Source organism: Nesoenas mayeri (genome assembly GCF_963082525.1).
Source record: "Nesoenas mayeri genome assembly, chromosome: 7".
NCBI classification, from domain to species: domain Eukaryota; kingdom Metazoa; phylum Chordata; class Aves; order Columbiformes; family Columbidae; genus Nesoenas; species Nesoenas mayeri.
Window position 1 is genome coordinate 29,485,394 of NC_137551.1, and position 27,358 is coordinate 29,512,751.

The following is a 27,358-nucleotide window of genomic DNA, read 5'->3' on the forward strand; positions in this document are numbered from 1 at the left end:
AGCCGCTCACTCTTTACCGTGCTGCCCTTTCTGTCCCAAGGGCGAGCCCCGGGCGCGGCCAGGTGCTCTCCGGCCGGGACACGGAGCGAAACCGCTCGTTCCGGCCGCCGGGCTGCCTGCGGCCGGGACCGGGCTGCCCGGGACCGGGGTCCCTCCCGCGGGGCAGGTGCCGCCGGAGGGAGGGAGCGAGCGGGCCCGGCGCCCAGGTGGGGCCGGCGGGCGCGGCTCGCGGGGGGGCCGGGCTGGGGGCACCGCCCGCCCCTCCGGCCCCGCCAGCGAAGCTCCCGTGCGGCGCCGGCCGCCCCCGGCCGGTAGCGGCTGCCCTCCCGCAGGGCGGGCTCAGCCACGGCGGCAGCCGCAGGGGGTTGCCTGTCCCGTCGTCGCCAGCCCGGTCGCAGCCGGGCGGGGGGGGCGGTGGGGGGAGCGCGGTTGCCTCCAGGGCTGGTCCTGTGCCCCCTCCCTCCCGCCGCCGCGGCGGAGGGCTGCGCGGTCACCCGCGCCTCCCGCCGCAGGGGCCTCCCCGCATGGTCCCCGCCGCTGCCATGAGCCAGGCCCCGGCCCCCCGCGGCGCTGACCCGCCGGAGAGCGATGCCCGCAGCGGGGCCCGCAGCGGGGCCCCCAGCCGGGGCCCCGGCCGAGGGATGCCGCCGCCGCCCAGCCTGCCCCAGCTCCTCCACAAGTAAGAGCCGCCCCGCGTTCCGCCGGGCCGGGAGGGCGGGCGGGCAGGCGCGGGTCGCTTCCCCTCCCCGGCGGCGGTGCCCCCCTTCCCTCCCCCGCGCCCAGACTGACAGCCGGGCGGGCGGAGGGTCGGCCCGGCACCGGCCCTGGCCGAGCGCTGCTCCGCGGGGCTGAGCCTCCTCTTCGGCGCAGCGGCCGTCCCCGCTGATGTGGGGCACGTATCCCACTCAAGACCGGCACCGGTCCCGCATCCCAGCAGAAATTTACTGCCCGAAAAGCCGCTCGTGTCGATCCTCCGGAGGTTCGCCCCGGCACCCCGTCTCCTCCAGGCAGCGGGTCGCTCGGTCGCGAAAGTTTTTCTTCTCCTTTCCGTGGTCGCCGCCGTGTGCCGGGCCCGGCAGCCGCTCCTCTGCTTGCGGGTCGGGGGTCGCCTGGGGAGAGGGGTCGTGTTGTGCCCGGAGCGATCGCATCTCTGCAAAACTGTCACAGAAAAAGTAGACTGTGCATGCGTGGAAGGCTTATTAACGGGAGCAGTGATGCTAACGGCATTTTGCTGTTTTCGTTTTCTACCTGGAAAGGGAGAGGGAAAAGTACTTTTGCCACACAGATACAGTAGTGTGAGCGATACTTTTCTGGCTGAGAAGCTTGAAGACAAACCGAATACTCCATAGTACGGGAAGCCTGAGTAACCCATAAGTTGTTCCGTGCTGATTCAAGATGGTTGCATGCACTGTATCTGCTTTTTCACAAATCGTAACAGGTTAAAAGAGATAGCGGCTTTTCACAGAGCAGTGAATCTACTAACGAACGCCCCGTTATGGAGCCGTTAGAATTTGCCTTCTATTACTTTAAGATTTGCTGCTTGGCTTGACGAGCAGGACGCTGCGCAGTGGCGCAAGTTGAGAAACGCTTTTGTCATGATGTCCCAGGCCACCAACCGGCCTGAGCCTGTGTCCGGCCGCCCAGCAGGGCGACAGTGTGACACAGCAGGGCCGGGCTGCGGCGGGCTCACTGCGGGCCTTGCGCCGCTTCCCTGCGACAACCCCTCGGGAAATTTACCAGTTTGTCAACAAAACCCAGCAATGTGACTAACGGAGGACGTTATTCCAATCCTCTCCCTTGTATTTTCAAAATATATACATACATGTATATAAATATATATATATGCATGTGCGCTTTAACTTTACGAAAAACTTAGAGTATGACTTATTTTAAGTTAGGAATTGCGTTATCTTATTTATAAATATGTATGAAACTAGACTTTTAACACTTCCTGTGGAATGTGGCCCATATATATATATTGATGCTTGGTTTTCTTTTTGTATATTTGCTTTTAAATTGTGTTTTTGTAACTTAATCATGAAAACATTAGCAGTTCTTGTTACCCACGTTTTTGTTCCTAATTGGAAATACAGACTTGGAAGTTTGCATTGAAACTGAAACATTAATGGTTGTTTCCTTAGCTTGCTGAGCTCCCACAGGGCTACATATGAATTATTGTGCAGCAGAAGGTAATTTACACTGACTCAAAATCAGTCTTAAACTGTAGTCTCTAAAGATGGCCATTTTTTTACGTTTCAAGACTTTAGGCGGATGTATATTGCAAGTCAGACGGGCAAAGCTGTCAAGACGGCTTCACGATTCTATTTCTATAATAACACGGCGCATGTTACATACAAAGGCGTCACATTTTTGCTGGTCACGCCTGCTAACAAATTATACGTATGAAAACTTGAAATTAGTTTCCTTTTGAGCCTATCTTTACTGGAAGGAGAGAGGTGCCATGTTTTAACCGTTCTTTATCAGGGTAATGTGGCGCAGAATGGCAAATGTCGAATGTCTCCATCTAAGCTTCTGTAACTTGATCGTTTGGTTTTGTAACTGTGCGGCACAATTTGGTGTGCGTCTCTTTGTTTACCTGATAATTAATACACTTCCACCTTGAATTTAATTTGAACCACGGGCAAATTATGTTTTGCTTTACTGGTAATAACGTGGTGTTTTATCATCTGAATTGGATATTCAGTAATTGCTAGAAACTGAGATGTTAGAGAATATCTTAAAATGCTCTTCTGAATATATTTCTAATATGTTAGAACAGGTATTATGATGGGGAAAATAGGATGGGAAGGAAAGCAGTGATTCTTCTACAAAACAAAGTCATGGTCTCATTACTAGGAAAGAAAACATTGACCGTTTTTCCCAAGCATTTTGATTTTCTTTACATTTTTTTTTGCCATGTTTTTGCTTTGTGAGCTGCAGTAAACAAGTGTGCAGTTGCAGGATGCTAATTCAGAGCAGTGTAGGCCAGAATAATGTGTGGCGTTTAACTGTTTCAACACTTCTATTTTTCATTATACCATTGAAACTTTAAAAGCTCTCTGCATTCCTTCTTTCTTCCCTCAGTGCTTTTGTTAGAAATATTTGCAGATATTAGGTGAGGATCAATATAATTTTGAAAAATGACTTCCTACACGGGCAGCTGGTAAATGTCCACTGTGAACACTGAGCATTGAACAAGGGTAAAAATTTGGTGAAACTGGAGATCTGAAATGTTTTTGGTAGCAGCTACATTGGCTGCACTCATTCACTGCAGGTAGCATGTACTGTACTGTTTAAATGTCTCTCTGCTTTAACATTTATAATGTAATTTTAATATTAAAATATAACCGAATACCTAGTTTGAAATTGCTTGCTATAAGTTCCAAAATACAAGAAGATACAAATTGAAATACACTGCGTACGTGTTGTATTTTTCACCCCGAGTGACAACGTCATTTCTGTTGATAATAAAGGTCCAATCATAAGATTTACAGAGCAGTTAAAGCTTTCTATCTATGCAAGTTGTTGTGATGTTGGGTGGGAAAAATACTTGTTATTTTCCGAAAGGACAAGCCTTATTGCAGTCACAGCCCTCAGGTTGCAAAGCTGAGAAGGAAAAGTGGACGGGGAAGGCAAACTTAAATTGATACAATACAAGGATGACTTACAAAAATATCCATTTCCATATGTAATAAAGCAGAAGACTGAGAAGAAGGAGAAAAAGAGTTGTAATGGTGTTGTTTGGTGTTTGTAACTGGTTTCTACTATGGTTTTGTGGAAGGAGTGGAAATGCGGGGTAGGGTCTGCAGTACCAGCAAGTGAGACACGTGTGGGAAATCTCTGAGAAGACCTCAAATACTTGTTCTACACAGAAAGGTTTTAATGTGCGGTTGGAACTGCTGGTTTGTTGGGTTTTTCCCCTCTCGGTAAGTTTGCTCTTATGAGAATATTTTTGTTGATAGTTTGGAGGTTTTGTTTATAATTTGCAGTTACACTGCAAAATGTAATTTTCAGCTGACAGCTCAGTGTGTGATGAGTTTTAGCACCTGCTATTGGATTGACTGGAGTGTCTAAGCAGCGTGAGAGAGTGGAGGGTTCTATTAATAATTCCAGGTGTGTGGTTCATTGCAGTCGGATAGAGCAACTAGCTGGAAATAAGAGAGACGAAGGACCGAGTGGTCGCTGTGGACTGACTGTAAAGATGTTGCATGAAGAGTGATTTCTGTCAAGGCTGTTGCTTAAAACATGCCACAAGTAAACTCCATAATTATAGGACACCTAATGATGTTGAAATGCAGTCTCTTTGTATGTTTTAATGGCTGGTTGCGTGCTTTCAGTTCTAAGGATTTGTCATGGCTAATATCTGTCCAGTGGACATGGAGCTGTTTTTAACTCCCTGTGTTTGATATAGGGGCATACATTTGTTTTACAAATTGAATAAAGGTGTTTTAAAACAACAGAGAGAAAACCAAAGCAGGCTGCTTTTTTTGATTTCTTCCCTCTTTTTCCTCCTGAGTGGTTGTGTCCTGGAGATTTTCAGTTCCTCTGGAAGGAAGATGGAATTTCCAACATCTGTGCCTGAGTCGTCATCAGCTTGTGCCAGTTTTGGGGCAGACAGGAGTAAGCAGGCTGGTGCTGAGTGCTCTCTGTCCTTCATTTCTATAGCAGTGAGGAGGAAACTTGTCAGGAAATAATAAACAAAATGAACTCCAACTTTTTTTTTAGGCTTAAACCTGTTGTGTTTAAGCATGTGCTTTTTTATTTTTTCTTTGTGTAAAGTGTGGGGTTTTCTTTTCTCTTTTTATTTTTCTCCCCCTGCAACTCAAGGTCTCTCAGGAGAGATCAAATATGAAATGTACTCCCATTATATACATTAGTCATGGCAAATAGTTTGGCATATATGGCAAAGGCTAAACTGATACTTAACAAGGGGACATTAGGAGAAACACTGGTTTTACTGTTTCTTGTCTTACTGTTACTGATCCAGGCTTTCCATATTTATTTGCCTTTTAAAGTGCATCTCCAGAATCTGAGTTGTTCCTCTACCCGACAGAGCCCTCAAAACGCATCGAGTTTGTGTTGTAACAGCTGTAACAGCCCTGAACGGCGATGAAAACAAAACAGAAAGTTCTGTAGCTGTTTTAGCGGAGCAGCCTTAGCAAAACAAGGGACAGAAGCTGACAAAGCCAACTGCGTGGTGTGGGACGCGCCAGGGAACGTGGGAACCAAACCCGCCTTATTAAACTCCTCCTTGCGTTTCCCGCTCGTCGTCTCTGTACATTATGAAACACACAGTGAGGGAAGCTCTGTTTTCTCTGAATTGTCTGGCTCCTTGCTGTGTGGTTATGGAGACTTGTCAGACCTCACCTGACATTAAAATCAGAACTTTAAATCTGGGTACCAAATGTGCCTGTGCACAGGGGACAGGGATGCCTGGGAGTGCCTCACTTTTCAGTTTAGTTGCTTACAAAAAGTAGAATCAGTGATGATAACTACCTTCAAGGCAGGTAGTTGAAATTTCTCTTTTCTCTTAACATTTTCTTTTCTTATCATTTCTCACTTAAAATACTTGGTTTTTTATTGTCTTTTTAAAATGAAAGTCAGTGACTCCTCCTGTATACCGGGTGTGACCCATAGCTTAAAGATGAATTCATCATATGAATGTTCTCTGTTTTAAACAAAAATGACTGAAAGTAAGCACTTCTTTGTTCTGAAATATTTTGTTTGTGTTTGTTTTGGTATTGTGTTCCCCCCCCGCCCAGTATTTTTTGTTTGTTTTGTGTGTGTGTGTGTGTTTGTTTCAAACTCTCATTTAAAACCCAGCATCTTATGGGGAGAAAAACACAACAAAATTGAATTTAAGGCTTGAAGAGGGAGCACAAAGGTACAAAGTGGAAAGGGATCTGGAAAAAAGAATTGAGAAGGAATGCCTTGCATGCAAATATCTGCATGTCATCTGGCTTGTATTATTAGTTATCAATCAATTCTTAGTTGCTCAGAAATGTCAAAATTATTTCATATATTTTAGTGGAGAGAGAGATAACAGCAGTGATATCAAGTTTAGCAAAATGTTAAATAATATGTACCTTATAAGAAGCAACACAAGTGGTTTTTGGACCACAACACATGGCAATGGAGTCCTCTTTACTGTCACTAAGTTGCTTGGATGTTGCTCATTTATTGGAATTTTTTTACTCCTATTCCCATCAATGGGAAGACTGGGAAATGTGTTCTTTTGGTTTTCCTTTTAATTCAGCCCGTGTCCATTCAAAGCTGCATGCACCACACAGTGAGTAGTTACGTGTGACCTGCTGCGCTACTGCTGCACTGCAGATGATGCTAAAACCTTTCTGACCTCATTTGGAGGAAAGGAAAATGGAGATGGGTAAAAACCTCAATACTTTTTAGTTCTGATCTTTTCCGGGGACTGTCAGAATGGGAGGAACTATGTCTTCAAAGATAGATTTATACTTCATAGAGGACTTCAGAAATTTATTTAGGAGGGTAAAAAAATGGCTTATTTGCATGAAATAATAGTTTTAGTCACTTTAAAGCACTCCTTCAAATAGAATCTGCTTTTTCTGAAGAGTAAGCTGTCTTGATTTTTATTTTTTTTTAATTTAAATGAACTGCTTTGATCTGATTTGCAGCTAGACACTTTATCAGATCGACTTTATTCCCCTGAATATACTCCCCCTGCTTTTTCCCCCTCTTCATGCTTTGTAACATTTTATAGTTGATTTAAGGATGTAATCGCTCTGTTAGCCTCTGCCCCTCTATGTCCAGCTGCTTTCTCTTTGTCACACTAATGACCCGTCACAGTGAGGCTGTCACTTGGCACACTGGGGGAAACCAGAAAACCTGCCCTTTTGGGTTTAGGAACCTTTAATATCTGTCTTGTTCTGACAACTCAAGCTCAGCCTGTTTTACAAATGCCTCTTGCCTATTTAGAAAAAAATGCCAAATAAATCACTGGGTATTCTGTTGCAGGAAGGGGCTCAGGCTTGTTTTCTTAAAGGATCAGTATTTGTGAGTGCACAGGCAGTTATTTTCTTGCAGGCTTACTGCTTTTTTTTTTGATGTGTGTATGTACACTTGTGAAATGTGAGTTTGACTGATGTTAACTATACCAGAAGCTGCATATTTATCCCGTGCATACAAAGAACTACAAGGAATAGGGATTTGTTGTTGGTTTTCTGCATGTCTGTGTTGGGAGATGAGCTGAACCAGCAGGTGTGTGGCGCTGGGGCAGAGTTGTGCTGAGTGACTGTAGCACTAAATGATGCTGTTCAGATCTGTCCTCCATCACCTTCATCATTTAAAGACGTGCCGGTGTCTCAGCAGCCTTTGCAGAATGCTCCAGAGATGCCATGATTCCGCCTGTCTTGGGGGTTGATAGGAATCTGTAGCTACATGGGTTGTGAACTGTAGTCCATCTCCTGTGCTGTTGTAACTCTAAAGCCTGTGTTACGGGAAGTGTTAGTGATGGTGACTGCTTGAAGAGGGATGGAGTAATTAATATTTTGCTTCATCACTTCTGGATATACTTCTTACTAGGAGAAGGCAGGGACAGGATACAGAAGGGTTTAGCTGCTGTTACCTTGGGTAATGAGTTCTGCTGGCCAGGATGGACACAGAAAACGATGTTGTGGGCAGGTTCCGAGCCAGCTCCCCGGCTGACTGCGGGTCACCTGCTCCCTTCCTGGGCTTACTGGCTTTTGTGATACTAAAAGCATCTGATGTTGTCTAGTCTTAGCTTTCCTCAACTTGCCATCGTTCTTGCGATTCTCTGTACTGCGTGCTGCAGAGTGTTAGAATTCAGACAATGTAGAATGTCTTGAGTTTGGCAGTGTCGAAAGCTAAAGTTTTATGTGTTGTGTTTTTTCTCCTGGAGGGGAGAGATTGAGTTGATGGCATCTGGGAGTTAGGGCCACTTCTTTGGAGACATGCAGGTGTTGCTCTTGCATTTTTACTTATGTTTGAATATTTGTTTTAAGAAGTAGGTTTTATGTATCTCTGAAATAAGTGACTTGGTGGCTGACGTTTTCTTTACTTAGATAACAAATAAACTTCTGTGGGCAAAGCAGCAGTAAATTGACTACAGTCTGTTTCTGCAGTAAGAAATACTATTTGTCCCTGTTGATTAACATGTTCTCCTCTTAGGGGAAGATGTGCTAAGTAATTTTATTAGGATGATTAAACACACAATTCATTACACTGACCAACTTTCATTGTTCTCTTTCTGGCCTCATTTTTTAAAAAAAACCCTGTAAAATAAAATTCCAAAATACTTATTGAGAACAAAATGCTGTATAATGCTTTAATAATGTCTTGTTTTACACTGTTTTCTGCTGTGCCTGGAACTGGAGTGAGAGCAGATTAACTTCTGGTGCAGAGAAGTTCACTCCAGTCCCCGCAGAGCTGTGTGTGTTTGTGTTGTTTGCAGTCTGAATGCCACTCCAGAGGTTGTCAGAGATTTCCTCTGCTCTCCCCGCCATAAAATTATTTGTCAGTGATTACGCACAGTTCAGACTGAGGATGGGATTTGGAGAAAAGATGACACTTGTCTCCTAAAACTGTGGAGAGAAATATTAGCAAACTAGGGTGAGATTATTTTTTTTTTTTCAGCCCTAGGCTCCTCTTATCTTCCAAACTCTTCTATTAACACATCTTAACATTCACACCCCTGCTATCCATGTGCTCTACACCATCCATTTGTGCCCCACTCATGGCACATTCTTGTAAGGTCACCTACAGCTTTCCACTGTCCTGCCAACCAACAACCAAACATTGGGCTCTTTTCTTTATTTACCATTTATTCAAGGTCACTGTTCTACCCTGTGGCAAGACCTTCTCCTTATAGTACAGGCAGGGCTCACCCTGCTGCTGGCATCTTTCTGTTGACCATTGGACATGGCCCAAGAGGTTTGTCTCGGGTTACTCTGAGGTGCCTCACACCGAAAAGAGAGTCATTGATGTGTCTCGAGGTGAACGTGTTTGGGAGTAATACAGAAGAATAGTGGGTGGCTGTGATGGTGTTTATAGATACCTCTATTGGCAGCATGGGCAAACAGGTTCTATGAAAGTAATGTAAATAAAAGAATAAAAGTTCTGTGGAACTCGAATCCAAGTCAATCTAGTCTTTCTGCACTGTTTTGGATTTTATTTGAACAGGTCTTTTCTCACTCCTGGGGAAGTAAAAAGCACTAACTACTTCAAATTCGACAATGAAATTTAAGTTATTTACAAATCAGTGTATATTTTGTAGATCAGACTTCTAAAGGATATGGGATTGTTACTGTTCAACCTAGGTTTTTTAGGTTTTCTGTATTGCAAAGTGTTAAAGGATTGAATTTCCTTAAAAAAAAAAAAAAAAAAAGAGGAGTAAAATGGAAATTTGCAAGGGCTAGATGTGATTTATTTGGGGGTTTTTTTGGGTGATTAAAGTATATCTGTGCAAAGTAAACCCAACATACCTTGTACATTACATAAATACGTTAGGTGGCCAAGCCCATTCACTTGTCAGTGTTAAATAAGACTTAAATTCCTCCTTGGATATAGTGTATATACTATGAGACTGATCTTGCAAAGCCTTATCCATGCACATGAGGATTATTTATGTGTGTAAGGCTTTAGAGGATCAGATCCTATCACCTAAGTCTGCAAGGCTTCATGACTATTGCTTATCTTTGCCAGGTCACTAGGAATCCTGCACAGAAATGTAGAGAACGGTAATTGCAGATAGCAGAAATCCGATACAGGAGAAGCCAAAGAAAAGAACAGAGAGTTATCTTGTGTTCTAGCATTGAAATGTCACTTTTTTAAAAGAGAGCATGAAGCTGTGCAAGGAGGAGTATGGATCCATGCTCCTTTGTGCTGCTTAATAGCGTACTAATAGTCTGACATGTTTTAAGACCAATACTCTGGAGTGTTAAAGCCTTACCAGCTGTAGGGATTTGTAGAGTTGGAGGTGGAGAGGGTACAAAGAGCCCATCGTGTCCTCTGCACAGCGTGGCACTTAGAGCGGCCATCACTGCTGGCTTCCAGTTTGCGCGGAGCAGCTGGGAGAAAAAAGGCACTGTCTTACATCTGGCATCTAAGTTGGCTACTTGCTTTGTTTTCTATGTAGGTTCCCAGGATTTTTGTTGTTGTTGCTGTGTTTTCTGCTGTTTTTTAATGTAATACCGTGAAAATAACAGATAGAATTTTGTGATGTTTCCCATTTTATTAAAAGGAGATTTTATAAGTTTTATGAAGATCCCATCTTACCCCAATCCATATGGCAAGGAAATAAAATATCAGCAACTAAGATAACTTTCTGGATTGCTGGCATAATTTATGGGGGCAGTCTGCTCTAGAGAGCCATTTGTAGCCTTTTCTGTACAACATATTGTCTCTTACTGTGCATTTCAGCAGCACTTGGCACTGGTCTGTTTGTAATCTTCCCCCTCTGTAGAATCTAAGACTCTTTTACACAAAGGTACAAACACAGAGAAGCAAGACTCCCCCCACATTTCTTAATGATCTGTTTAATATTATAGATTTTTCTTTTGTGTGTCCCTCCTTGAAGCATTAAAATCTACTATTTTGCTTTGGCGGTTCTATAATTTCCAGCTGTATTACATGAAAGTTGGTAGCTGTGTTCCAAAGCTGAGGACTTGATTGGCAAGTTTTAGCTGTGAGTAAATTTTCACAGCTGATCCATAAATCCTCGACAGACCATTAGGAGCTTCAGAGCAGCTCTGGCAAGCTCCCCTACAATAATTGTAGTTTTAAGTTTGTTATATTTAGTTTTCTCACCTCCTAGCTGGATGCCAGAGGGACCTCACTAGCAGTGAATCACTATATCAGGTCTGTATCTACTTTTTCCTCCCAAGTTGGTGGTTTGTATAAACAGCACACTGTGGGAGGAGGGCTCACTGCTTGGCTCCCTGTGGGCAAGGCAGAGACTGTCCAAGGGTGTCACTTGTGACAAATGGACCCTAGATCTCGGCTTAGACATTCAGTAATTCGAGGAGACCTGGAGTACATCACTTATCACCCCCATTTCCAACCCCTGCTTTTAAGAAATAACAGAATCACCAAGGGAGGCAGAAAAAATGCTTAAACATGACAGAGTCATATATAACTCTGTGAGACAGAGAGATGGCTCTTAATTTAAATTCCCTGAGGTAATTTTACTTATTTATCTGTAGTGAAGCTGGCAGAGTGACCACGGCTCTAAGAACAGAACTGCACGGTTGGCCACGGTGAGAGCAGCTTCTTTTGTGTGCCAGGGTTTGATGGTAACAATGCTGCTGGAACAGCTGGAATCCTGGCTTGGAGACCACATCCCTTTCAGGCTCATGGCTCTATACATATGCAGTAGAGCCAGTGCTGTAGCAGCTATATTGCATGCCCTGGAGAATGCTTCATATAGACGAGACCCCCACCTGGCTGCCTGATAAAGCTACAGTTGAAGTTCCTGTCGTTCCCCTGGATTTGGATCGTGTTGGATGGGCTCTGGGAGCAAACTCAGACTTGGCTGCTTTTTTGAGCAATTAATGAATATTTTGTCCATTTCCTTCTGAAAGCTGAACTGCTTTGCCAAAGATGTACTTACTGGCCACTTGGTGGAGTCTGGTGTGTTACCCTGCTGAAAGGACAAGGGAATGGTAGAAGAAAGGGCTATGTCTGCACGGTGGACTCTTCCAAAGGCATATTTTTTCCCTTTCTATAAGAGGCGAAGATAAATTGAATCTCTCTATCTCCTGCTACACAAAACCAGCCTCTCATACCTACAGCCCATGAATGATTTCTTTACACAGGAGGGTGACAGAGAAGCTCTATTTGAAATATTTATGAAATGGAAAGGAAGAAGAATTGATGGTCTATTAATTGAATTTTCAAATAGGTTTTTTTTTTTTTTTTAGAGCAAGAAAAGCAAGAAGTTTCACTTGTTAAAAGCTCCTTCAAATAAAAATTCCTTCATGTCAAAATTTTAATTTGGGAGGGTCAGAAGCTTTGTTGATTAGGGTCTTGTTAGGATAAGGATAGGGTAAGTAACTATAAATAGTGATACAGTAAGTGATGATCTTGCCCTACAGACTTTGTGTTGAACTTAAGCAGGAGAAGGTGAAAATATCAGCTGACAACCTTCTTGCAAGGAGACATCTGATTAAAATAGAAGGATCTTTGGTAAAAGAAGTGGAATTGGTCACCTCTTCCATCCTTAGTTTCAAGTGCTTTAACTTCATTTGATGCAAGAAGTCAAGTGGAAGATGTCATTCCTGTGGTGGGATAGAGTGCTATTGGTGCCAGGGTCGGTTTTGGTATCTGACACTTAAACTAGAAATGCTAGGAGTGATAAGAGTAAATGCGCTAATTACATGTGTGCAAATGAAATGCAGAGCATCCTTCAGCTGAAAGAAAAGATTATGCCCTTCAGCTGTATATCATAGTGGAAAAAGGTTTTCAGGACAATAAGCAACTTCTAACATGAATTGGGATCAAGGTAGGATTGGAAAAAATAAAAAGGCAAAATATTTTGAAGATTAAAAACAAAATGTATGAGGTAGATAGCTGTAAGCAAACTGCTTCCTAGCTTCACCTGCATAAGTGTTGTGCTTTGCTTTATTTCCTAAGAAACTGAATGGATGGGAAGCAGATCACTAAGAGGATAGCATGGACTACTTAGGCTTTTTGGCCAACAGTTCACCAAGATAGTGGGGCTATAGATCAGAATGGCTGGGCATCCTCGCCTGATACTTGCTGACCAGCAGGATGTTAATGCAAACTTGCACTAGCTCACGTTTTATCTCCCTGGCAAATAAAATTTGCAAATGCTTGTTCACAGAAGTAGCTGGAGTGAATCACTGACCAGTATTCAGGTGGAGCCTGAGATGGATCAATAATTACAGGCTAAACATAAGAGGGGGCAGATGGATCCAGAGTCTTGCTGTTGACTGTTGCTCTAAAATCCAAGTGAGGGAATGCAGCTGTGGAGCACAAGGGGAGAGTTTAGTCGTCTTGCTTTCACCACAGGGTTAACTCAGACTCCTGCCTAGGGTTTAACTGTTACCATCTATCAAGGAAAATTAGTCTTTGTTAAAAAGGCACTTTTGATACAGTTGAGGATTTTGAGAAGAATCTGACCTTCACTTGGATAGATATCACTTTGGGAAGAATATATTGGAAAAATGATCTGCATGCTGGTTATCCTCCATTTCCACCATTCCCTGAAGGACAGAAGAGCTCTCCATGTGATGCTATGGACCAGGAAGGGTTTCAGTCCTGCCCTGCTGCAAGAATCTCCCAGACTGAAACAGTGTTGGCTGAGCTGGGATCTGCTCTGGGGAAGCTTGTGCTTGGGTCAGGTTAATCAGAGATGTGTCATGATGGTAAAATGTGTGAGGGAGGCGTACCCAGAAGAACCACCAATCTTTATGCAGAGAAAAGCCCATGTATTTCTCCCCAGCTTCTTTGGGAAAACCCAAGCATCATGTTAGCATTACATCAAACAATTCTAATTTTTTTTTTCCTATCTGCAATGTAGTCTTGGTCTAGCTGGTATCAACATTTTCTTTTCCAGCTATTAATTAAAATAAGAATGAAATTAAATGTATCTCAAGGTGCAAACTCAGTTACTTGCCTTTTCCTCCTCATGAGAGAAGTGACACACTTACAGCTTTAGTAATTGCAAAAGGTGACTGATGGGAAAAATGAGTGTCTTGTCCTGTGTGGGTTATTTACTGTGAAGTGGCCGGGGCAGTCGGGAGGTTCTCCAATTCTTATGTATGTCTTTGAGAGTACAAGTGATTTGGAGAAACGAACCAGAACTTTTTCCTGATTGTAAGAGTGCCTAGACTTATCTAGGGCTACAGCAGGTTATTAATAGAACATACTGCATTTCCTTCACATAAAAATACGAAGGGCACTTTGCAGAGAAAAAAATCCTGCTGTGCCTTTCTGTCTTTGGGACCAGCTCATCACCCAGCTAAAATTAAAAGGTGAAGTCAGGCAGTTCTTGCTCTCTATTTTTAAACTGCTTCAGCATATGAATGTGAGTGTGAAATCTTTCTTTAGGCTCTCTTAACTTAATTACCTACTTATTCAAAATATTCTCTTCTCCAATTGCTGAGCTATAGTTATATTCATCTTTTCTGTAGACACCCTGTAGCTACTTGGTGTTTGTTTAATTAGTTTCATGCTTAATTTGTAGTTCTGTAGTTATTTACAGTGATGGCGGGCTCATGGCGTTTAAAATATATTTTGATCTATTAAAAAATTAGCAAGTAGAGGATGTTTTTGCATATCTGCTCCATGTTTTTCTTCTGGAAAATATTGTGAGGAAGTCTGCTTAAAAACAAGCAAACAAGACCAGTAAAAAGTTCAAACAAGTAATTTTTTCATTTGACCTTAATAATAGAAAATGGCATAATAAATGAAAATGTTTTGTTACACTTTTGTTTCTTCAAATCTTTTGTTCTGTGCAAGCTTATTCCTATTTTATTTTGTTTATGGCTGTTCTTTTGTTTTTGTGGAAGGGATGATGTGGCCCCAGTCCAGGAATTGCAGTGGAATTGCTTATAAACTCTCTTTTTTCTGCTGACTTGGATATGCTGAATCTTCTTCCTGCATTTGAGTGCATCTGTGAAAAAACCCTGTCAAGCACCTTTGAAATGAAATTGTGTGCTCTTTGCTTGCACAGAGAAGTCATGTTCTCCAGTCTCTTGGTTTCAGCCTGCAGAGGGTGTGCTTTCCTCCTGCAAACCGTCACCTCCCAGCGCAGTGTCCCCAACACACCATCCCACTGACACTGTGCTGAGAACCTGGCATTGCACCCAGAGGTGTGAAGGGAAAAGGCCGTCTGTCTGTCCTCAGTGACATCTGTCCCTCAATTTCGTTGACTCTCAGCTGCTTGAAGCAGAGGCTGTGAGACCTCTTCCCAGCTGAGCCCTTTCACAGTGGCAAGGACACTCCTGAGGGAACACAGTGTTTCCTCTTTTGGGACTGGCTGTTGATCCTAAGCACGGTACAAAATGGAGATTTGTGCTCTTTCCTCCTCGGGGTTTTCCTGTTTCCTTTGCTTTTGCCACTGGGAGCAGCTGTGGTGTGGGGGATATTGAGAGTCGTCCCTGCAGTTTCCTGTGCCTGGTCAAGCAGTGATCAGGCTCTGCTGTGCCAGGTCCTTTGTGTCTTGCCAGGTACCTGAAGCTGGGAGAGGTGCTGAGTTTTGAAAGGTGCTTCCTTCAGCATCCACATCCTCCTGGAGCATGCACATGGGAGTCTAGATGTAGTCCTACCTTTGACAGCTAAATGAGTGAATCGCCTGCTGCAAACTGTCTTAGGGTGGCTGGAACCTGGGGATTTAAGCGTGGTTACATCTCCCCAGGCAAATCCCACATGCTGTTGATCTTACTGGTAAACTTCCACATACCTCCCTCTCCCGCTTACCACAAATACTAGAGATTTCACAGGCTTGGGTGTTAGATGACAGCACATTTATATTGCTGGTGAGAAACATGTTGCTATTCACGGTGTTTAGTGGAAGTGTAGCTGGATAGCTAGACAGTGATGTGAAGTAACACAAACCTGGAGCTGTAGTCTTTTGGACACGTCTTCCCATGCCAGTCTTGGTGCTTGGAACAGTTTGCCCATTAATTTGCTCCAAGCTTCCACCCCCTCCGTGCCCTCTACAGAAAACCCTTGGCAAACCTTCTCTTCTGTAAATCCTCCTGCCTGGGCTGGCCACTGCCCCTCTGCTCCTGCTGTCCTGTTGCCCATTTTTCACTTCAGATAGAAAATTTGTCAGCACAGAAATTTATGTGAGCATTTTATGTCCCATAAAGAAATACACAGACCCCATATTCTTTTAGAAATGAAGAGCTGCATTTTAAGACTGAAGTGTGTGGACATGGTGTTCACCTAGGCAGTGGGGTTTTTATAAGGCTAGTTATAGACTTTATTTTCTCCAACTGGAGACTGCAGTCCAATATTAGAAAAATTACACTAACAGTACCCACAAAACTTCTGCTGCTGTCATCTTTGCTTTATCTGCTAATGTTTAGCTTTCAAAACTGACCTTTTTGGCATGTGTTTTCATAAATGAACACAGTTATTATGCATTAATTAAACATATGCTTGACAAAAGCATAGTGACAAAATCAGCGGGTTTTAATGGTGTTAACATACCTCTGTGCTTGAAATGGAGCCTGAAAAATTTGTCCTCTGGAATGTTACATTATGTTTTGGCCATTGGAAATGGAGCACCTGACAGCATTAAGCTATCAGAAGGATTTTCAGTCATGGGCAAGCAGCCATCATGTATATGTTAATCCACAGTAGGAGATTTGGACAGCTTTTGATTTACGAGATCTCATCTGTTCAATATAAGCTGGAGATCAGCAGAGCAGTTACCTTTAAAATTCATTGAAAAGCTCTGAAAGGGAAAGGAGAATTTTATGGGTATGATGCGAATCTAGTGGAATTGCTAATTGTGCTTCTAGATAATTTGAACAGTGCATTTCTCAAGGTGGCTAAATGAACTATTTTGTAATTGCTCTTCATCTTTAAAAATATCTTACCAGCTTTGTCTCATTTTAAAGCAGACACTAAATTCTCTAATGTTCTTTTCAATAGATTGGATTAAATAAGTGGAGAACTAGAATCTGTATCTGGTTTTTAGCAGCTTGAACCTTTCTACATCTGTTTGAATGTTGCAGAATTTACATGAACAGATTTATTAGCTGAGTTGAACATATGGTTTTAAAACTAGCCTATAAAAATTCTGAAGTTTTCTTCATATTGTGGCTTTAAATAGTTTTAATAGTAGTCTTTATTTGAAGAATTCAAAACATCCTCATTTTTATTTCCAAAAATGGCCCATGGAATGTATTTATTTAAGTGGGTGATAAAACTAAAGAACCAAGTCATAAAGTGGTGTTCACTGAAATGTACTAAATAATACAAAGATTCCTGTCATGGGATTTGATAATGAAACCAGAGAAAATATCTTTCTTGTGTAGCATATCATGCAGGTAGAATAGAAAACATCTCAACATTAGTAATAAATATGTAGGTAATGTATCAACATTTTTATGTGCACATGTGGTTTTTTGTATGTGTTTGTTTGTGCATTTATATGCAGTTATTTAAGGAACTCCTATTTTAGAGATCATTCACAATTTTAGTTATTAATATTGCTAACCTTTCCCAACTTATAAATACCCTGTTGTGGTCTCCCACACATCTGTTGCGTCCTCTAAAAAGACCTGTGCTCCTTTAACCAGGGTATTGTGTAGAAACAGTGTCAGGACGATGATGTGAATTATAAACTGTGTTGTCCAAGAGGTCTGTTGGTTTCTTACTACATTTCTGGGGCAGTCTGGGTCAAAGCATTGGTATGATGGAAACTGTCTTTATATTTTCAAGGCATAATTTTAAAAATAAACCAACCTCAACTGTTCCAAATTCCCACCAGCACTTTGGCTTTTCTGTCAGCTGAGATTTCAGATAATGGCATGGCCTGTGGCATGACCTAACTTCTACAGCACCTTCTATGAGGTACTCCTTCTATAGGTTTTACCACATTGATATTAAATCTGTGATGAGGTTAGCTTGACCTGACTGTTTGGAGGGCTGAGGATTGCATGGCTTTGTATAAAGAGCGCATGTGTATGTATGTATACGTATTTATGCATATATACACATACATAAATACGTTTTCTTGAGCTGTGGACAACAACTCTGTTGCATATCTCCTTAGGGATACCGAAGTCTTGAAAGTAAGATGTGAATGGCTGCCTGGGAGAGCCAGCCCAGAGGCTTCATTTGTTGAGCTCTCTGCTGGCTGCCCTTTTAAGGGCTTGACTTTGTCTTCCTGAACAAAATATCTCCAGGAACACAGTGGGATGTGTCAGACTGGGGTTATCTGTGAAGAGGATCCACCGTGAAACTAAACTGCTGCATGTTGGCCCTTGTTGGCTTTCAGCCATGGAGCAAATTTTACAGAAATGGATCTAAGTGCGGTTGTATAAACTTTGCTTCGCATATTGGAAGTGGTGCTAGATCCTCGCTGGCAAGGAGCGTGTCTGGCCTCTCTGGCAGCGCGAGTGAGCCCTGCGGGATGCGCATCACGGGCCAGAAGTAACACAGGTTGCTGGGCATTGCTGATGGGAGAAGTCGGTGATGCTGGAGGCAACTGTGACTACACAAAACACAATGCTTGGCTGCTGACTTGCTCTCCGGTGCATTCTTCAGGCAGCATTTCTCTTCAGCAGCTGACTGTGAGCACTGCCCCTACCAGCACAGGAATAATGTATAGCTATAGCACAGGAATAACCTGTAGCCCCATGACTGCGGTGGCTCTGTCTGCTGCCAGCCTGTCCCACCCGCTCACTGAGCTGTTTGGGGCAGTGACCTTAAATTTCTGTGTTACTGTCAAATGCCATCACACTTTTTGATCTCGCTGCATAACTAATAGAAGCTGCTAACCAGTTACTAGGGAGTCTTCAAATCATCTTGCTGGTCGTGGGGAGCTGTATCCCAGTATGGCTTTGCTGAGCTAACTACTCTACTGCAGGAATGGATTTGAAGAGAATTTATTAGTGAAGATTTGTATCAGTATATAATTGGTTAAGGATATAAGCTGAAATTCAAATTTGTACTTAGATATGGTTTTTATTTAAAACAATATTGTAGTTAAGATTTCAGTAACATATTTTACAAATCATTCTTCAGATGCTCTTTCTGGAGCTCAAATGGTTGTGTTATAAGTGAAGAATGGATTCAGGATACTTCACAGTATTAGTGGTTATCTTATAATGTTTTCCAGATGGCAGAACGTGATGTAATCCATACTGCTCAGTTTGTTTCACTGCACTGTGTACTCTGTCATACCCAATAAGTAACCAAGAGACTTTAAGAAGCTCATCAGGCTGTTATGACGATAGCTGGTTAATCCAACTGTTCTTTATTACATTATGAAAACTGCAGATTAACAAATCACTTGTTGGTGAATGTAGGAAGATTGATTGCTACTCGAAGCTCTGCAAAAACTAGATATGCAACTCGGATTAGCTTAGCTCAAGCTACACTTCGGTGAATGAATTCCATTTTCCTCAGGGCTATGAAGTAGTTTACATCTGTTCAATTGTAAATTTCTCTAGCAGAACCAGGTAATGGTGATTCCTCTTTGGAGAAGTGAGTGGAATGTTTGATAGTTGTTGTTTGCATTGATCTGAAATAAAACCACAGCACTAGCATCACTGGTTGTGTGGGCATGGTGACTAAGGTCAAAGTAATTGCAGCTTGCAGTTGCTCGTAATTCTACCAGTGTTTCTGCAATAATGTTGTTTACTAACTAGTGCTTTTATTAGGCTGACAGACCATCTTTTAAATGGCAAACCCATCAAATTTAAGTAGGTACTTTGCTCAGGATTTTCTCAGCATTAATTGAAGGCGCCAGGCACCCTGTATTGGGACAGATGCAGTCGTGCTGTGCAGAGGCAGGATTTGAGGAGTACATGGGGCGCAGCAGCTCCCCGTGCATCCCTACATCCAGCTGTGTTGGGTTTCTCATTTGAACCCATGTCCAGGAAGTCTTCAGGGGACATTAAGGCTGGTGTAGTAAATCTATTGACAGTTATCCTGTAGGGCGGGCTTTGTACACACTTTTTTAGGCTATCCTGTCCTTTCGCAAAACCCAGAAAAATGGGATGGAGATAAGAATAATAAGAAGCATAAATACATGGCATTAACTAGCTTCTGAAAAGGAGGTGAAAATTTCCTGAAGTGGGTTTAGTATCTTGTGGTTGTCTCACCATCCATGGAGCAGCTGCCTTTGGTAGGACACACATCTCTGGGCTGGTTGATATGATCTGGCATGGCGCTTTCTACCCTGTCTGTATATGTTCAGGCAAGGAGGGTTGAGCAGGAGCTGAGAAACTCTAGGAAGAAGAGCAGTTTCCAACACAATCGTCATTTTGACAGCTTGTCATGTTTACTTGTCTTACTGTTTTAACCAGTGACTTCCTCATCTGGTTTTTATCATGCCTGGTGTTGCTTGGCTGGAAGCTGTTTTTATTTTTCCTTTACCCTATCTCCGGGGAATTCCCCAGTTCAGTGTCAAAACACCCCCACACAGGGGAGGTGGGAAAGAGGAGAGGTTTACGTGATGCACATGTCTCTCTTTACAGTTTCCTGATGATCTTCAGCTGCTTTTAAGGAGCATTTGTTATTCATAGTCAGTCTACGCATGTTTGTTGACTCAAGTTGTCTTTGCTCACTGCAGTGTTGCTGGTGGTTAATGGGCTTTGCTATTCCGATTTCTATGGCTTGCCCTGTGAAACAAAATAAATGATAGTGGCTTTAGGAAATTGAAGAGTAGCAGAGAGATAATTATATTTATCATTAAATATTCCTCCAAGTCCAGGGGACTCAGTTCTGCAGAGCCTCTTCGCCTCTTTCTCCACATCTTTTGCAAAGAGTATGTGAACATGGGCTCTTCAGTGAAACAAGGGCTGGGAAAGGGAACAGAGAAGGGGAAAGAGTCCTGAAAGGGTGATGTTTCCATGCCCTTCTTCCACAGCCCTTCTCCCTTTCCTCCCCTACTCCTCAGTAACTTTTCCTTCATGTTTTCTGCCACACAATAGTTTTCTAGTATTTCTGATGTGCTGTTGTGCCCTGATCTGCCTGATCCCTAGTTTCTCCTCTACTAAGCCTTTGGTTTTAACGTTTTATGTAAGAATTGTCTGCTTCTTCCTCAGCAGCTTGACCTTGTGTATAAAGCACCAAGAAGAAATATCCATCACTTTTTTCTGTTTGGAAGAAACACCATAGAGAATCAAAGCAGATTTGACGCCTGGAGAGGTTTCTGCTCAGGAATCCAGACCACTGACTTGCTTTAAGGTGGTGGGAATGGGAAGTCAATATTTGTTTGTCTGAGAGAAGCCAGAGGTCTTCAGAGTTGATAGAAAGCCAAAACTTTATGTACTGGAATTGTAACATTAATCAAAGGCCTGAAAACGCTCTATTAACAGTGTTTTTCTGGCACTATATGGTCTCTACTCCAAGAAAATTTGACTTTGATGAAGGAGGGAGCGACTATAAAGGACATTGCCTTCCCCACAGGAGTGGGGAGCCCTTTCCTGTGTTTTAAAGAGCCTGTATAAAACAAGTTGAAATCCTGCCTGGAAGGATTTTTGGCGTGCAGAGCGCTGCTGTAAGCGTAGACTTTGTGTTGGCTCAGCGCACAGACCGCGGGTCTCGGAGCCGTTAAGCGCAAAAGGTCAGGATTGCATTTAGCCCATAACTATCGACTCTGTGATACGCTATTAGTCATAGAAACTTGAGAAATTTGTTAAGATGTTCCGAGTTTGGTTTCAATATGTTGGGACAGCTTTTTAAATTCCTCTGCAGTTTAAAGCGTCACTGCCAGTAGTAAAGTCAGTCGATCGAAATACAGTGTTTTTAAAAGATTATACCCCCTTTATGCTTTTTGTGATTTTTACAGTCATCTTCTAATTTTAAGTGAAAGAAGTTGTCTGTAAGTGTAAAGGCTGTCTGCTTAGAAGTAAATTCTTTATGGTTACAACACTTCCATGCAGCTTTTCAGTTGCAGAAGTAGTACAAGATCATTTTAGCAGCAATTGGTTAAAAAAATATTCAGATGCAAGTAGGATTTTTTTAACGTTGCAGACATTCCTTTGAAATTCTTAATTATGTTTTTCCTCCTATCTCAGCACCCAAGTTCTATTTAATTCAATTAGGCAATTTTTGTTAGTCAGTAATGCGGTACCATATTTTGTCATTGTTTCCTAGGAGCTATGTTTATCTAAATCAACTATGTCAAACCATAACTTTTATAGGAAAGCTACAGAGTAAACCATAAGCCACTTCTCCTGCATAAATCACTTATTTTAGTCTTTAAACGTCATGTTGTACATATTAACATTGCCCTTTTTCTGTTGAAAGGTGGAGGTCTTTATGAAGTGATGGGATCTGTTCAGTCTTTTGTTCTACTTACAGAAAAAGAATATTTTTTGCAAAAATCATAGAACATGATATCAGACTCCGTTACTTATTTATCCTCATTGATAATAGATAAGAGTAAACTGATAACTATGCAGAAGTCTTGTTCTATGCAGAAACTCCTTTGAGTAGGTTATGGTGGAGTGATGGGACAAGAAAAATGGACAATCACTCGTGTTTATCCATCGATCAACAGTAACATACTGTGGCACATCAGACAATTCTACTGTAATTAAATATTTTCTATTTAGAGATCATTCAGTGAAATAGTGTCTCACGTTTTTTCATATTATAGCTTATTCTTGCTTACCATATCAGTGTATTCTGTTCTTGAAGGTGATTGCAAAAATTTCCCATTTTTATGCTTAATCTCTAGGTATGTTGAGCACAGAAACTGAAGTCATGAGCTCAAGAAGCTATTACCTTCTGAGAGATACTGGCTTACTTTTGGTTTAAATTGTTTCACATTCTTGCATATACGTATATGTAGTGCAGAAGGAAAATACATGTTTTTGCCTGTATCCCATCGAAAGGATTGTGTATCATTGAAAAAACTCCCTATCTTCCAAAAGCAGTTTACTTTTCTGGCAAAGGGAAGTCCCTTCAGGGTTAGAATCTGAGATTGGAGACTGGCAGGTGAAATTATTTATCACTTCTAAACTAAAAATATATCATGTGAAAGAGATTTAGGCGTCTCTGAACCTCCATAACCTTGCGCTTTTTTTTTCTTTAATATTCAATGGTTGTGGTTGGTTGATGTTGTTTGCGGGGGTGTGTGTCTGTTTGGTTTGTTTTGCTTTTGTTTAAATCAGGCTTGGAAATAACTACGTCATTTAAATTTGTGAATACTAATCTTTTAAATAAGAGGATACGCACATTCAAGAATAAATTTCATGGAATAATGCTAATTTCATCTGATGTCATAGGGATCCTGTTCTATATGCTGATACTTTGTTAATTGCAACTAGTGACGTATGACTGAATAATACCCATCATTTCATTTACTATATACAGATGATTTTGCCCCTTGATGTAATGAAATTTTTGTTCTGTCTGCAACTGTTCAGTACCTCAGAATCCCACTGTACCTGAAGGTATTGAAACTCAAATGTTAGTTATTTTCTAAACCTTTCTGTTTAACATCAAGGTAATTGGCAGAATTCTATTTTACTAAAAATTCTGAGTAAAATGCAAATAGAAATTTTTTCTTATGCAGTTTTAAAAAATCATCTTTGAATACTTCTTATAGTGAAAATGTCTTCATGCAACAATGTGATCTAGTAATGATGCAGAGTTCTTAAGCTATTACAACTTTGTAAGGTGTTTTTAAAACTTGGTTTCTGACCTTGAATTTAAAAAACATTACAGAAATTGGTTATTGTATAGTCTTTGAGAAAAACCTATCAGTGCTCACTTTATAGAATCTAGAACATCTTATTTTTAAACAAAAGCAAAGGACTTTTCTCAAAAGAGAAAGAAAAAGGTTTCTTACGGAAGACAATCTTGCAATTGAAAAAGCTTTGTTCTGCTGTTTTGCAAAGAAATCTGCATATTTCAGCTAAAAAGCACACCATCTTTTTATTAGTTAAATTGCGTATTTCAGAAATTAGCTTGTTTAATTTTGTTATGAAATTATAAAGCACTGTGGTGAAGAAAATGTGGGCCCAATAACTGCCTGTTTGAAATAGATCAAATGAACTGATTAGTAATTGGTAACATCTAGTGGAACCTGGCATATCATCTCGTAAATGTATTTACTTGATCGTTAATCTACAACATATAACAAAACATTAATTTACAGACTATCCTGGCCTTAAGTTGTGTTTCAAGCATCCTGTTCCCTTTCAAAAGATAAACTTTCCATAGGCCAGTGCTTATCTTGCCGGGCTTGCCGGCTGTTGGAGATTTAAGCTATACTGGCTGGGACACCGCGTGCAGTCGAACCTTGCGAACCTTACGTGAGTGCTCGGCAAGAACATGGGGAATTACTGAATTTCTGTCAGTAAGAGGAAAAGCTCAAAAGTAAGGATAATGGATCAGAAAAGGTAGCGTATTCATTTAACTTAATGATATTAGTTTGTTGTAATTATTTAGAATAATGTTTAATAGTTAATGAATTTTGTTTCCTATGGAAAGGAAGAGAACGTAGGATATCTTACTGCTGCGTGTAGCTGTTCAATCTTTTGATAGAAGCATTTGTGTCTCCAGTGTGTTATATTATTGTGTTATTAGCAAAGGCAGATAGATGAAGGTTTATGGGTTTTGGTTTTAATTTTTGTGAATGGGATAGTGGTGGCATTCGGAAAGACGATATCTACTTCTGTTGAAAGCACAATGCACAGGCATAGGAGAAAGGACTCAGAGGTAGGATTTATTTTTCTTAATTGCTCCTATTGCCCTTGACAAATATGCTTTTTCTCGAGCATGATTCAGAGTTGTTGTTCCCAAATGGGTTACAGCAGGTAGGGATGCCGTTATGTGAAGTGCTTAATGTGGTTTGCAAAACAACTAACAATGAGATAACTGTGGAAATGTTCGCTGCTGTCAGATGCAGACGGTCTATTTTTGACCTGGAGACCAATATCAAGCCCTGGATTTTGTCAGGGCAGGGGGTGGGCACTGAAGACCTTATCTTCTTTTTACCTTTGTTGACAACATATCCTTATCCTTCCCGGGTCTTGGGGTGACTGCTTGATAATGCTGGTATTTAAAACACCGAGATAGGAGAAGTCATGAACTTCTTTTTCTATTTTTAAGGATGCTCATTGAAGTTGCTAGTGAGGCTCAGTGAGCACAGGGCTGTGGGGTGAAACTGGGGGAGGACACGGCTGGTGGGACTGGAAAGCCATAGAAACACATGCCGCCTTCCACAGTGCTTTGTTAAATAAAGATGTATTAAAATAATAAATTAGCGTTACATAAGCATAAACAACTTGCAAGTATCAAATATTTGATACACCTCCTCACTTATGTATTTATTTATTTATTGCTTTTCTTTAATAGGTGTACTTTCAGGAAAAGTACATTTGGGAAAGTTTTAATTAAACAGTTATTTTGTTTGTTTGTTTTAAGGAGAACCACTGCAGTTACATAGTGGTTTATTTAAGTAAAACTTTTTTACATGCAGTTTTTTTTTAAAGATTTACCATTAGCTAAACAGCTAAAATGCAATTCTATGCCTTCCTAAAGGTAAGAAATTGAACGAAACTTCAAAATAGTGAATAGAAGGAGCACACTGAGTTCTGTGCAAACCATTAGAACACATGAAGAGTGCTTGGTGTGTGCTGGAGGCTGGTAATAGCCAGATTCACTCACATTATGTTAAATTGTTTTTTTTGTTTAACCATTTAGTGTCTTGGGTGGATGTTGCCCCCTGCCCCAAATTCTTGGAGCCCGTGCTGTTGAAAGAGCAAAGCAGTTTAACTGCAGAGTTACTACTCTGTCATTGTTTGTAACTAACAAATTACATGTCGTAATTGACTTTATTTATATTGGGGTTTTAAACAGAACAAAGTAGTGTAAACAAACTGTAACACTGTGAAAATTTAAGAAATCTGCAGCTATATATAATGCACAGTTTTCCAGAAGAAATTAGCGTCAACTCAAAATTAAAAAAGAAACAAAAAAACTCCTAAGATGTCACGTATAGCCTTTTATTTTTACACTATCGCTATGGATAAATATTGGTGGTTTGGACAGAATGGTAGTTTGTCATCTGTTTTCAGCCTCTTTCATATAATAACAACTCTTCTTTTACTGGAGGCAAAGAGGCAAAGAAAAGAAACAATTTGCTCAATATGGGTGTTTAACTTGTAAATGGTTCCCTATCTAAAGACACATTTGCAAAAATAAAGCGTGACTTTGAAGGAGAAGGTGCAAATGCATGAGCTTATATGTTAGCAGAAAACTGAATGCTCTTTAGTGCATTTGGTCCATATAAATATGTAATTATTAATAATAGTTAAGTTACCTCTGTCTCTTCAGCTTAATCACACCATGGAGAATATTACAATAATACATTTCTCGTGTAGCAACATGGAGTTTTCTTTTTGTCAGTGGTTACTGAGGTTTTTTATGCTATTTGTTGGCACGCCTACTGACATGAAAAATCATTGTGTAATCAGCATTAGTGGTGAATTATACCTGAAAAACAAAAGGTGACAAATAATATCTATTTTATAAACTCTTAATTTGAGAAAACATGGTCATCACACTAGCAGTTTACACAGTCCTGTAGCTCATTTATGTCTTCCCTGGATATCTTAAGTGTCTTAACTGATATATGTCTAAATTTTCATTACCTGCAATATTAGTCTTATGAGGTTTTGTGTGAACTGGTTTAAAATGTTTGGAAAGAGTTTTATGAGAGGTGACTAATGATAATCTGACTCAAAATATTTCTGTAGCAAATGAAAACAAGTGTTACATGTTGGTATTGAGTAAGATTAAAAATTAGTTAAACAGCTGAACAGATATTCCTTGATATTGTACTTCTTATTTTTATCACTATAGATATTTCTTTCAGTTGCAGTCTCAGGTGAAAAACAGGAATTATGTTAAAACTAGAGAATAAATGGCAGCATAATTATGCCCATATTTTCCTGTAGTGGCAAAGATCTTCACATCCTTTAGGAAAATGTTGACAGTGTATCTTATTATTTGCTATAATGATAAATCGTTTCTGTTGCAGTCATCCCCACGAGTACCACTCCTGTATTAAGTAGGATACAATCCTACTTGTATTAACTAAAACATCCAAATCACACAACTTGGTCACTCCTTGTCCTGGGAGCTTGTAGTTCTAGCTACATAGATTTGTTAAATGCTCTTATAAAAATTACAAATTTAGCAGCACAGACTGCTCTGAAGCACTTTTTAATTTTATGGATTTTAAGTGTAGATGAATCCCTGGTGATGCCCAGGACTAGATGAGTAGATACAAAAATGTTTAAATGCTGAGAAGTGTATCTGTTATTCAGAGGATTGTATGTGTTTTCTGGTTAGAGATCTGTAGAGCTGTCGTATGGAAGTCTTTATCTTTTTTTTGGTGTTATTTACCTGTCTTGAAACTCACAAAAGGAAAAAAGTGTAGAGGGGAAAAAGAGAAGCAAAAGGAGCTGTGTTAAACAATGAGCTGCTTTGCTCCCAGCCGGATCCTTTCCACCTCTCCACTTGGAGAGCTGTGATTTCTTTAAGCCACCTACCTTCAAGGATTTAAACGGCCAAAATGTTCTGTTTGGGTAGTTGAAATGGCTTAACATTCACAACATATCACGGTTGTCTTTGTTAAAATTTGTCATGGTGACTTTTTAAATTTACCAAAACCCAACTTTCAGGCTCTTAATGT

At 41.0% G+C, this 27,358-nt stretch overlaps 1 protein-coding gene across 1 annotated transcript in view; it reads left to right on the forward strand.

Moving 5' to 3' along the window:
- Window positions 1-524: 524 nt before the first annotated feature.
- The window catches only part of RBM20 (RNA binding motif protein 20), a gene marked incomplete at its 5' end in the record, with an annotated part of 101,908 nt that continues 75,074 nt past the window's right edge, over window positions 525-27,358 (forward strand). The window contains one exon of the mRNA XM_080348055.1: window positions 525-679. Coding sequence (XP_080204181.1) covers window positions 525-679 — 155 coding nt within the window. The remainder of the gene's footprint in view (window positions 680-27,358) is intronic.